This window comes from Oncorhynchus kisutch, linkage group LG2 (assembly GCF_002021735.2).
Source record: "Oncorhynchus kisutch isolate 150728-3 linkage group LG2, Okis_V2, whole genome shotgun sequence".
Taxonomy (NCBI): domain Eukaryota; kingdom Metazoa; phylum Chordata; class Actinopteri; order Salmoniformes; family Salmonidae; genus Oncorhynchus; species Oncorhynchus kisutch.
In genome coordinates this window covers 48,419,307-48,432,981 of record NC_034175.2, presented here as the reverse complement: position 1 = coordinate 48,432,981, position 13,675 = coordinate 48,419,307, and the positions used below count along the sequence as shown (strand labels likewise).

Here is a 13,675-nt window from a genome sequence, read left to right as displayed (position 1 = left end):
CATACAATGACATTCTACATGATTCTGTGCTTCCAACTTTGTGGTAACCGTTAAGGGAAGGCCCTTTCCCGATTCAGCATGACAATGCCCACGTGCACAAAGCGAGGTCAATACAGAAGTGGTTTGTCAAGATCATTGTGGAAGAACTTGACTGGCCTGTACAGAGCCCTGACCTCAACCCCATCGAACGCCTTTGGGATAAATTGGAAAGCCGGCTGCGAGCCAGGCCTAATCGCCCAACATCAGTGCTCGACCTCACTAATGCTTGTGGCTGAATGGAAGCATGTCCCCGCAGCAATGTTTCAACATCTAGTGGAAAGCGTAGAGGCTGATATGGCAGCAATGGGGAGGACCAACTCCATATTAATGCCCATGATTTTGTAATGTTCTCCAGTGTTCTATGATTTTGTTGTTGTTGAATGACTGTTAGGCCACTTCTGGTGACATTCTACTCCAAAATGCAAAAACTGACCTCCTTTGTAAATACTGACCATGACCAATAACAAGGGAGGTTAGCATGTCTTGGTGGTGTGATCTTTCACCTTTCAACTTTATAATTTATCAGTATTCACAATTAATTCAGGATCATACATTATCATGGTAGCATCCACATTGTGTTTAGAAACATTCTATTCTTAATTGCCATAAAATTGCAATGACTGAAATTACAATGCATTATCTACCATTCATTGGACACAAACAAATCTGAAAAACAACTAAATGTAAATGCAACTAACACGTTTCTAGAGTCACAAGCTTGATGTAATCATTGGGTGCTAGGAATATGGGACCAATAATAAATGTTTGACTACTCTATTTTTACATATCTTTAGGGATGTCAATAGTTTTTCAGAAAAAAGTTTCACTCTTTCTCAGAGCAATTGTATTTGTATAAAATAATTTCCCTTTTATTGCACACAATATAGCTCAGCATTTAAATTACTTATTTAATAGTCTTTATAGCTCATCTTTATTAAGGGGGTCAATTTCAGACCCCACTGTATATACTGTAGCCCAGACAAGTAAATCTCAACAAGTGTACAAAACCCTTACACCTACCCTAAAAATGGGAATCTGGAGAGACAACGGCATTGTCATGGCACAAAAGGTTATCACTGGTAGACTGTAACAATGGAAAGTCTACCACGGACAGTACAACAGGGATGAATAAAAGAGGCATCATACCAGTAGAATTATCCTCTCCTTTCAATTAGTAACACCGTACAAGACTACACTGTGCTCCTTCTATTCTAACTCTCCATTCTGGATAAGGCGATGGAGGCTAGTTAGCCTAGAGAAGATGAAGAGGAGGAAGATAAGAGAAAAAGAGAAACAGACAGATGGGAGAGGAAGAGAGAGTGATGAGGATAAAGAGAGGGATGGAAGAGGACGTGGAGAAGAGTGCAGGACTTACAGGTGTCTGAATCATCATGGCTCTCTGGTCTCTCATGGTTCTGACTATGTCTAATGGATAGACGGGCTGACTGCACTCCATCAGGCACAACGCTGTCTCCATGGTGATGAGAACTCCGGTTCGGCCAATCCCCGCGCTGCAGGATGACACAGCAGGGGGGTGGGGGGGACAGGAAGGGGCAGAGGAAGAAGTTTCTACATAAACTCATGACATCATTTCTACCTTTTAAAACAATGGAAAATATTTTCCTTGCACATAGCAACACACATAACGATATGTTTATGGAATTAAAGCTAGATTAGAATACAGAAATATCCCTATCCCTGGGTGCTATACAGTACTGCATTCATTCCAGTGTGTTGTTGGGGCATGTCTTGGCTGAGTCCGATAACTTGGCTTTGAGTAAAGGCCTGAGATGTGGATTTATAAAGGCGTGTAGGTGTTCTATGCGGAGCGTTCTGTGCTGCTGGGCTGTGTACTACAGCAGTGTGTAGGTGTAGTGTTTCCGCTTCAGTCATTAAACCCCATAGTAGAACAATTTATCTATTTACCTAGTAGGCTTGCTGTGCGCGTTCCACGGGAGATGAATGCGCCTCAAATATTTCTGTCAAGTTACGAGTGCCATAGGGAGGGAAACATGCATTCTGACAAGCAGTCAAAGCACAATAATTCTTGCAATCGCGGGGAGGACAGAAGTTTTAAACTCAGAGTTTTTAGCAGAAGTACGTTACCTACCACTTTTTGAGTGACTTAAATTGTGATGAAGCAGATCAACGTTTTAGTTGAGCAGAGAAGGGGCAACCAGGGAAAATGTTGGGGCAACATTTTTTTTGCCATGAAGTGGTTTCTGTAAGAGGTACGGGCAGGGGGTGTTACCCCAGGTGGAGAATTACCAAGTTCACTCATTTTGGAGTAGAATGTGCTTTCAAAAAGTCACCAGAATTGAGCTTCTCAGTCCTACATGAAAATTGTCCAGGGGAGGGGGCCCTCTTCCAGAAACTTCACCACTGCTACAAATGTTGCCAGAGGAAACACTATGTAGCAGTATAGTAGGACAAACAGATCCACAAAGCGGGAGAGGAGTTGTATAATTTGAGGGAGAGCGAGACTGGGTCTACAGTCAGATAGAGGGACACTGCAATGAACACAGAGTGGTTTAGTGAAAAAAATATTACATTTTCATCTTGATTTCCTTGAGTGTTTCATGCTGTATCAAATGATGTGTGTGTCTTAGATGTGTGTCATGCATTATGCTCCCTACCTGCAGTGGACCACCATGGGCTCATCTTTGCCGGTTCGTTTGCTCCGCACCAGGTTGACAAAGTCCAGGAAGTCTGATGAGTCGTCTGGGACGCCGTGGTCCGGCCAGGCCACATACTGGATCTGGGTCAAGTCCCGGACCTCCTCGCTCTGTCACCATGGCAACACACAGTAACGTCAGTGCAACGTTACCATGACAACAGGGGGGGGGGGGGGGGGGTGTAGTCTCGTTACATGGCGTAAAACAAAATGTGTTTTCCATCTATCAGTGAGACCATAGTAACACACAAGCTACATGTTAATACTGGAAGCATCATGGCTGTAGAGGCCAGTCACCATGGCAACATGATACATCCATCACATGAGACCGAAAAGAGAACAGGCCACACAATTCACCATGGCAACTCAGTGCTGCCGCTCTCATCTTTTAAACGCTTAAAGCGATAGTCCCACTGTGTGTTTGTAATGCTTTTAATAATTTCAGTACCTGGAAGATAGCCTACTGTATTGAGGAGGACTAGCTGTGAACAACCATTTCTGTATGTTTACGTTGACTTCCAAATAGCTAACATTACATTAGCACCGGTCATTGGGAAAAAACAATGACTTGTGAGCATACTGTTACCTCGAAGTGTGTAAGGGTCATGTCTCGGACCAGGAAAGCAGAGTTGCCCTCCTCAGTGAGACAGGCCACCTGGAAGTGGCCGTACGTAGCAGTGCTGTCAGTGTTGGGCCAGTACTGATGACACTTCACCTGTTGGTATAGAGCAACATAAGCCTTTAGCCTCAGCTTAGGAGCATCAGCCATGGGAGAAAAGAGGATAAATACATACATCTTTACCCAAAAATATAATCAAACATACAGAGAAACAGCTGTCTCAAATGCAAAGTCGTTTGTATGACACGTACCCGTCCCCTCTCCACCTGAGTGGTGAGCATGACCACCACGGAGGAGCCCTGCTCCCAGGTCATCTGCCAGAAGTCTGGGCAAGTGTTGGGCAACGGGCCCTGGCACGCAATGTACCGGTTGATCAGGCTCGACGCCGGGATCTCCATCTACAGTACAGAGAGGAGTAGAGAAGAATAAAACCTGTGTGTAGGGGTGTATGTTGAGTGAGTGTTCTGTGGTGTGTGTTGTTGTGTGTTAATAAATCCAAGAGTGTGTGGGTATGCAAGCATGTGTCCATTTTCAGTCTTTGGAGTGGAGACTACAACATCTTGGCCGATAGAAAGCCTACTATAGACCTGCTGAACAAAAACGCCATGGTTGGTGTGGGTGGACTGAGGCGAACAGCACTCACGTTGATGTAATTTGCATTAATGTAGTCATCTGTGCTTTTCAGAATGACCCGCGTTGCGTCGTCTATAAACAGAAGAGGAGAGGGGAGAGAGAAAGAAGGAGTGGAGTGTGAAATGGTGGGTTAACAGTCTTAACACAGATTAACTAGGAAAAGTAGATTGAACTGTGTGTTTGATACTCACAAGGTGAGATGTCTCTGTAGCGGTTTTTGGAAATGTTCTGAGGTAATTTGGCACACAACATTGTCATTCCAGGCCTCTTCCGGTAAAGTTGCTGTGAGAAAAGAATATATATGATCATATAAAAAAAATTTTTTATCGTGATCTCGGGAAGGTGGTGGGGCAAGGGGAAGTCCGACCAGTCCTGGCAAAAGTGGAGGCCATCAAATCTTCCAGTACCAGCTCCTCACCAGGAACTGCACCAATTCTTGGGAATGGCAGGCTACTACCGGGCTTATTTTTATGTTGTTACAGACTTTGGTTTTCCCATTTCATATTTCGTGGTTGGACGTTAGAACGTGGGACATACCTATTGGTGTCAACCCCTTTAGTCAGTATGTTACACCGGTGCTGGTTTGTCATCTTGTTAGTGGGAAAGTGTTTCATTTGTGCTGGCGCAGGTGATATTTAAGAGTGGCTGGCCCAGTGCACCAATTGTCTTGAGAGATGTGGAGGGTTAACACCTTTAGTTGTCTTTTAGGTCCCAATTGTTGTTGCTGGTCAACTTTCAGTGAACACCCCATGAGTGTCTTTCAGAACCTATCCTAAAACCCCACCTGTTTTGTTTTGGCTGTTAGTGACTCTTTGTTAGTTCCCTTTTTTGTTTGAGCTTCCATTTTTTGTTTTCTTGCATGGGAACATAACAAAATTGATCATGTTGTGAGATGGAAGTTACTTTCTGTTGGTTGTGAGCGAACTTGTCCAACAAAAATGGTCTGAGAATGCTTGCTATGTCTTATAGGCCCACATCTTTGCAGAGGCTGCTTCCACCTGCTGTGTGTGGAATTCATAAGATGCCGCTAATCTTTCAAATGAACATACATTGATACATTGTATGTGAAGTGCAATAGCAGATAAAGACCAAAACAAAAATATGTGGATAAACCCACACATTTTCTCAGTGCATGCCGGTATATTCGGTCTGTGTGCGTGTGCGCATTTCCCTTGCCCCCCCACACATTATTTACATTATTATAGTGTAATAACTCAAAAGGCAAGAGAAACAGGAAGCTGTTAAGTGTGCCTGATGAAAGACAGGAAGTTATCGGAATACAGAGAAGAAATTAAACAACTGGTGTTCCTCACCACATTAAACGAGCAGTCGACGCATCATTGAATTAGCATTTTGTTGTAAACTACTTCACTTGGCAATTATTCCTCACAGTGATAGCATAAGTCATTTTCTTCTGTGCCTTGAAATAAAGTAAAACATCAATAAAGTTGATATTGTAAAACTTGTGTAACAGTCATACGCTGAATTTCCCTCCAGAATGTGGTAACCTCCATTGTGCCCTCGAGGTCAAAACAATAGAGCAGAAACTAGGGGGTGCTATTGCTCTCATCACACATCCAGTCACCTCAGAAAGACAAAAGAGCAGTGAACAAGACCAATATGAATCGAGGTGCAACCAAAAATCACAATAATATTAGGAAAAATTGATACGAGAATTGCTAACAAAAGCTTTTAATATGTAGGTGAGGGGAGGACTCACATCAAACTGGGTGAGTACTCCCCCGCTGATCAGACCCTCCTTCAGGGTGTTAATGGAATCCCTCCAGGCATCCTGGTCCAGCTGAGAGGGGTCCTGGGGAGACTTCTCTGGGATGTACTGAAAGTCTGGCTCAGTCTCCTGCTTCTCCTCCACCACGTCATAGATGGCTGGGGACATAGGGAAGCAACACGGTTAGTTTAGAAGAGTGTCAAGAGAAGAACGGCATCCTATATTATTAATGTACAAGTCTACGGCTCGGCTCAGTTTTAATATTCACACCAGCAAACCACGTAATAAGCTATTTATAAGGTACGCATTTTTCTAATTGGAAATCTATAGTGTTGATATTGGAAGGTAGCCTAACTTTTGTTTGGGGTCACCTGTTCTTCGAACCTGTACTGGGAAGATTTGGCCTGTTTTAACCTGAGCATTGTAATAATAAACCCAACGAGATGACTTAGTAATGTAAGTGTAAAAATGTAACAAAAACAAATCCTCTCCTCACCATTGGGCCTGACCAATAGGATGAGCTCTCCTGAGTGGCTCTCACAACTGGCCTTGATGAACATGACCACCTGGTCGTGGGTGTGCTCTGAGATATCACGACCGTTGATCAAAACCACCTGGTCACCTTCGTTCAGACGAGGGACACACAGGTCAGCCTGTAGAGGGTTGGAGAAGAATGCAGTCAGAACACAGTTGGGTCAAGTGGTTAGACATATTGGGGAGGATAGACTACAATACTAGGCCTGCATTCATAGAGTAAGTGTCTCAGAGTAAGAGTACTGATCAAGGATCAGGTTTGCCCTGTCCATATCAACCTTCATTATGAAGACAAAACGGATCCTGTATCAGCAGTCCTACTCTGTCTCTGTGACCCTTTGTGAATATGGGGCCCGTAGCAATAGCTTGTGGTAAATTACAACAAAGAGGACTAACTGTTGTTGGTTCACTTTGACTTCAACACCAGAGTAACATCCTGAAGCCTTGTTAGCGGAGCTGTGAATGGACTGCTGCTAAGTGACGTCAAATCAGACCAGTTCATTTACTGAGCTACAGCACAAGTGTGAGTTTACTCCAAACAATGGAATGTTTCATATGCTGTGTGTGAGAGTCAGAATGAGAGTGAGTGGGGGAAGAGAGAGCGAGAGGGAGGAGAAAGAGAAATAGCAAGAGAGTGAGACGAGGGGTAGATATACAGAGAGCGAGAAATAGAGAAAGAAATGTGAGAAATTCAGTGTGAGTGAGAGGGCGGAAGTGATAGAACAAGTGAGAGGTTGTTTGATTATCTCAGAGTACAACATGAGTATGTGTACTGTAAATATATGGGGTGTTGCTAGTGATGGGTGGTTAACATACGGATGTCCCAGGGGCCACACGAGATACAATGACAGGCATCTTCTGATCAGCTCCACCCTAAAACCAAGGCAATGGAGAGAGGTAAATAATCTGCCTATTATCCAGAGTGATTTACAGGAGCAATTTGGGTTCAGTGTATTGCTCAAGAGCACAACTGTTTTTTCACCTAGTCGGCTCGGGATTCGAACCAGAAACCTTAAGGTTACTGGCCAAACACTCTTAAACGCTAAGCTACCTGCCCGCCCTATATAGGATCAGTATTAGTAGGGCCAGGAGATTACCCTCTGGGAGCATGTTACAGCATATCATTTTATATAAGGGCATCTACTGTAGGCAGAGGTCTCACCTTGACATTGAAGCCAAATCGTCCAGTGTCATCCGGCCTCATCTTGAGCAAAACCAGATTGTCGTGAGAGACAACACCGTTCAGCTGTAGAGGAAGAGACAGAGATGCGTTAATACATGTCTACATTGGAAAGGCTATCACAGCCCAAAGAGCTTCTGAAGGGCCTAGAGTTCTTCAGAGGTCACAAAAGCCTCCTGGCCATAGTTTTAAATCATTTCCGTACAACTGAATTAACCCATTGTGGAACATCATGAAAACCATGAAGCGTAAAAGTGGCAGACAGTCAGGGTGGTTCATAGGCTTACAGCCCAAAAGCCTGTTTTAGCATGGGTAGCACCATTGAGGACCATCACCATTTTGAAGTAGTCAAGTGGGTGGGAATTGCTATGGGTTAAGGATCACATAATGATGAGACATATCTACAGTTAACTGCAGCATAATAGAAAATAATTAAATATGCGAAGTATATTGAAAGCAGGGTCTACTCCACAGGTGTGGTTCCTGAGTTAATTAAGCAATTAACATTACATCATGCTTAGGGTCATGAAAAAAATGGTGGGCAGACCATTATTTTGTCTACCATGGCAACGCCCCCATAGGATGAAAATGCCCACATCAAGAGGGAACGAGTGGTAGTGCTGAGCGATTAGTGCTTTTGTAAGGTCGGCTTGGTTTCGGATCGAGTATTTATTTTAAATTATCACGGGTTTCGATTTTTTTTTTTTTTAAATACATTAAAGTGGAATGTACAGCATTTTAACCACAATAAATCTGACTAAAATCAGTTCATATACACCCCCAGGAAGAATAACACTGTCAAAAGAATTCTGAATTCTTAAATACGGTAATTCACATCATCATAAACTCTTAAATATTTGGGAATTGCATTTGGAAAGTATTCAGACCCCATGACTTTTCCCACATTTTGTTACATTACAGCCTTATTTAAAAAATGTATTAAACACCCCCCCCCCTTCAATCTACAAACAATACCCCATGAAGACAAAGCAAATATAGGTTTGGAAAGTTTTGCAAATGTATAAAAAAAACTGAAATATCACATTTACATAAGTATTCAGACTCTTTACTCAGTACTTTTTTTAAGCACCTTTGGCAGCGATTACAGCCTCGAGTCTTCTTGGGTATGTGTTACGAACCCTTTGGCCCTGCAGTCTAGGGGGGATGGAAACGAGACCCGTAACATATCTCATGCAAATCATAACAGTGAAAAGGAAAAGTGAGAACTAAAAACAGAAAACCTACATCTACAGTCAAACACTTAAGGTTGATTGTTTAAACACATGGTAATGGGAGGGCTGAGCTGAACCCAAGAAAATAAATAATAAATATCCCAAAACCCCTAAGCTAGTCTTACTTGCTTAAATAATCGCTAGCTAATCAACCAATAAAATACAGTGGGTGGTCCGGCCCAGTTCTAACTAGGGTTCTAAGACAAAGTTTTCCTACGGGTAATGTATGCCCATGGGCGACTTGGATTTGTACCCCTTTTCCCACCAACAAACGAACAGTCATACACCATAACAATACATACTCACATAATAATGGACAAATGTGACATGTAGGTGCAAAAACAAAAAGAGAAGTAGCTGCATTGGGAGACAACTGATTGGGATTATTTTAAACCAAGGGAAAGGGGATGTGATTGGGTATGGGAAAGCAGGTGTGTCTTCTGATGAGTGACACCTGTGACTAGGGCAGAAGGAAAGAAAATACAACCGTAACAGTATGACACTACAAGCTTGTGGCACATCTATTTGGAGAGTTTCTCCCATTCTTCTCTGCAGATCCTCTCAAGCTCTGTCAGGTTGGATGGGAAGCATCCCTGCACAGCTATTGTCAGGTCTCTCCAAAGATGTTCAATCTGGTTCAAGTCCGAGCTCTGGCTGGGCCACTCAAGGACATTGAGACTTGTGCCGAAGCCACTCCTGCATTGTCTTGGCTGTCTGCTTAGGGTTGTTGTCCTGTTGGAAGGTAAACCTTCGCCCCAGTCTGAAGTCCTGAGCACTCTGGAGCAGGTTTTCATCAAGGATCTTTCTGTACTTTACTCAGTTCATCTTTCCCTCGATCCTGACTAGTCTCCCAGTCCCTGCCGCTGAAAAACATCCCCACAGCATGATGCTGCCACCACCATGCTTCACCGAAGAGATGGTGCCATGTTTCCTCCAGACATGACACTTGGCATTCAGGTCAAAGAGATCAATCTTGGTTTCATCAGACCAGAGAATCTTGTTTCTCATGTTCTCAGAGTCTTTAGGTGCCTTTTGACAAACTCCAAGCAGGCTGTCATTTACCTTTTACTGAAGAGTGTCTTCCATTTGGCCAATCTACCATAAATGCCTGATTGGTGGAGTGCTGCAGACAGTTGTCCTTCTTGAAGGTTCTCATATCTCCACAGGGGAACTATAGAGCTCTGTCAGAGTGACCATAGGGTTCTTGGTCACCTCCCTCACCAAGGCCTTTCTGCCTTGATTGCTCAGTTTGGCCAGGCGGCCAGCTCTAGGAAGAGTCTTGGTGGCTCAAAACTGCTTCCATTTAAGAATGATGGAGGCCACTGTGTTCTTGGGAACCTTCAATGCTGAAGACATTTTTTGGTAACCTTACCCAGATCTGTGCCTCGACACAATCCTGTCTCGTAGCTCTACGGACAAATCCTTCAACCACATAGTGCATGTCAGAGCAAAAACCAAGCTATCAACTGTGGGACCTTATATAGACAGGTGTGTGACTTTCCAAATCATGTCCAATAAGTTGAATTTACCACAGGTGGACTCCAATCAAGTTGTACAAACATCTCAAGGATGATCCATGGAAACAGGATGCACCTGAGCAAAATTTCAAGTCTCAGCAATGTAAATAAGGTTTCTGTTTTTTATTTATTATAAATTTGCAAACATCTCTAAAAAATATGTTTTCACTTTGTCATGCAAACAAGCCATTTGCCACACACGCCTGCCATCATTCACTTTGAACTGGACTGTGTGTTTACAGGCAGCTGCAACAGGGTGACTTGAGATCATTACAACACATTCGCCAAAAGTCAGAAAATACACCAGAATGGATTTCTGCAAATATGTAAACACCACGGTAGTCATCTTACATTTGGGAACTCTACAATCCTATTGATCAAACAACCATGAGAAGGTAGGCTCTCTCCCTCAGTTATGAACATCAAGAAAAAATCTAATGCTAGTCAGAAAAAAATGACCGAAAATATAACAGGGGAACATTAGATAAACCCTCTCAAAATTGCACTGATAAACAATGGGGAACTGTAGTCTACTCATCCTTCTGCAGCTTGCCTGCCTGGCTAAAGTTGGCTAGCTTGCTATAACTACTTCCAGATACAACTTACAGAAAACCTAACTGACCATTTTACTCGCCCTAGCAGAGCTGGTTAGCTAGGCTGTTTACATGTTATCTAGAGCGTTTGTGACTAACAAATCATTTTATTACCTGTGTTTACTGACACCTGTCATATTCAGTGGGTGTTGCGGATTCGTAAATTCATCAGTTATTCTGTGCTCTGGGACACTAAAGACGACAGTGCTCTGAAAACGGAGTAGATAGCATATCTATTGCGTTCGCAAATTTACTCTAACTGGATAACAGTCGTTCAAGTTCTTGCTAGCTAACCAAATGGCACCTGCATCTCTAGCAACCAAAAAAACGATATCGGGGAAATGTCATTCACTCACCATGCCTCCAGGCAGCAGCTCTATAGAGATGACTGGGAATGAAATAAGAAAGTCATCAAATAAAACAAGTATTTAATTAAAGTGTGCAAGTCATGTAAATAAATGGTTAAGTGATAAGCAGTAATATGCAGTCACTACCATCATGGGACTTGCAGCTAGCTAGCTAATGTTACTGTGTTTTTTGCTTGCTACATGAATAGATACACTAGCCTATTAGCCATGTTATGACTGACTAGTGATCATTGCGCTTACTAGTTTGATTGTGTTGACATTCCCAGCCTTAGTTACATTCGTCTGTTTCTGTCCAAAATATTAAGTAATTGAAACTGAAAAAGTGCATCCCAAATGGAGGCAGCAAACAATGCACTAGGCCCTGTGATTTACAACCTGATAGTAACATTATTTTGGACTACCAACAAATGTATTGGTGGATTATATTAAATCATGCATTGAACTGCATTCAATCTATTCCCCCAGCAATGCCTTCATGTGCATCATGGAACATTGAGTCTTATTAAACCGATTTTAAAAACCTCAGTTCAAGATCAAACTGGGAATTTGATCTTTTTGACTTGATATTATGATTGTCTTTTATATCTGCAAAGTATTTCAACGCTGTCAGTTCCACTTTAAATGCACTGCATTATGTGGATTGAATGCTGTAACACTGAATAAAACAATTACTAAAAGTCCCATGATGGTAGTGACTGCCTATTACTGCTCATCACTTAATTAACCATAATTTATTTACATGACTTACACTTTAATAAAATACTTGTTTTATTTGATGACTTATTTCATTCCCAGTCATCTCTAGAGTTGCTGCCTATGATGTCTGACAAAAATCACTATTTTAGTAGTTCTTCAAAGTAAATAAGGCATACTTTTATGACTGCTGAATACCAACTATCAAATCAATTAGATCATGTACTTTCAAGCTCAAAGCAACTGCTTTCTATCCCTCTCGATCAAGCGTTCTTTCATCTCTCTTTCTGCTCCGCACAGACCAGATAAGTTTAAGCAGACGCGCAATGGATCATGGTCATTATAGTTAATTACCAAGTTTTCTGCACAAAACTGTAGAATATTGGCCTGTTGGAATTCAACTACATTGCACAGTTCAGGCTTCATTCGACTTATCGCTACAGAAACTGCACATCGAGCTCACAGAGAAAAATCGAACGAAATGCAATTCAAATAATTGAACGGACGTTGGTCAATTAGTTGTTTCAAAAAAAAAATGGTTAGCTGGTTAATGGTTAGTTGATTAATACGTTTTTTTATTTTTATTATCGCTCGGTACTAACGAGCGATCACTGAATGGTTTGATGAGCATGAAAACGATGTAAACCGGAAATCCATGGCTCTCTTAGTCACCAGATCTCAACCCAATTGAACACTTATGGGAGACTCTGGAGCAGCGCCTGAGACAACGTTTTCCACCACCATCAACACACAAAATTATGGAATTTAATGTGGAAGGCTGTCGCATTCCTCCAAGAGAGTTCCAGACACTTGTGGAATCTATGTCAAGGTGCATTGAAGCTGTTCTGGGTTGTGGTGGCCCAACGCCCTATTAGGACTCTTTATGTTGGCGTTACCTTTATTTTGGCAGTTACCTGTAAGTCTATGTATGGGTGGTCTTACCGTGGATTTGTCGGATGCCATGGGGATGTCATACATCTCATTGATGTGGTTGTCAAGGAGACTCTGCTGGGAGTGGTCCTGGATGATCTGGCTCAGGTTCTTCCTGGACTGTTTGGGAGGCAGGGCCGGGGGCTGACCATCTACTGTCTCTGGGGATCTGTAGAGAGAGACAGTGTTAGCTAATGGTACCGTAACTTCTGTCTGTCAGTCAGTGAAATCATTGATTCTTTTTCAAGACAAGACATGTTCCATTTCCTAAAATCCAACAGAACTCAGTAAGCCATTGAGCGAATCAGAGTTTTTTGGTTTAGCTGATACTCCAGTTGCCCCTGTGGCCATTGGCCAATAGCAAAGCAGAGCTGCTACAGTACATTCTCCAACAGGGAGACACAGTGGGTGTGTGTTATTATGTGTACTCAGAGTCATACATGCATACATACAGTTGAAGATGGAAGTTAACATACACTTAGGTTGGAGTCATTAAAGCTCATTTTTCAACCACTCCATAAAATTCTTGTTAAACAAACTATAGTTTTGGCAAGTCGGTTAGGACATTAATTTGTGCATGACAAGTAATTTTCCCAACAATTGTTTACAGACATATTATTTCACTTATAATTCACTGTATCATAATTCCAGTGGGACAGAAGTTTACATACACTAAGTTGACTGTGCCTTTAAACAGCTTGGAAAATTCCAGAAAATGATGTCATGTCTTTAGAAGCTTCTGATAGGATAGTTGACATCATTTGAGTCAATTGGAGGTGTACCGGTGGATGTATTTCAAGGCCTACCTTCAAACTCAGTGCCTCTTTGCTTGACATCATGGGAAAATCTAAATAAATCAGCCAAGACCTCAGAAAAAAAATTGTGGACCTCCACAAGTCTGGTTCATCCTTGGGAGCAATTTCCAAACGCCTGA

At 42.3% G+C, this 13,675-nt stretch overlaps 1 protein-coding gene across 3 annotated transcripts in view; it reads right to left on the bottom strand.

The window, feature by feature from the left end:
* The window catches only part of LOC109867540 (tyrosine-protein phosphatase non-receptor type 4), a 97,120-nt gene that overhangs the window by 15,306 nt on the left and 68,139 nt on the right, over positions 1–13,675 (bottom strand). For all 3 annotated transcript variants that reach the window (XM_020456751.2, XM_031796267.1, XM_020456769.2), the window contains 11 exons: positions 12,754–12,910; positions 7,391–7,474; positions 7,045–7,101; positions 6,191–6,347; positions 5,686–5,852; positions 4,157–4,247; positions 3,976–4,037; positions 3,584–3,730; positions 3,300–3,428; positions 2,676–2,824; positions 1,415–1,550 (listed from right to left, as the gene is read on the bottom strand). In XM_020456751.2, coding sequence (XP_020312340.1) covers positions 1,415–1,550; positions 2,676–2,824; positions 3,300–3,428; positions 3,584–3,730; positions 3,976–4,037; positions 4,157–4,247; positions 5,686–5,852; positions 6,191–6,347; positions 7,045–7,101; positions 7,391–7,474; positions 12,754–12,910 — 1,336 coding nt within the window. The remainder of the gene's footprint in view (positions 1–1,414; positions 1,551–2,675; positions 2,825–3,299; positions 3,429–3,583; positions 3,731–3,975; positions 4,038–4,156; positions 4,248–5,685; positions 5,853–6,190; positions 6,348–7,044; positions 7,102–7,390; positions 7,475–12,753; positions 12,911–13,675) is intronic.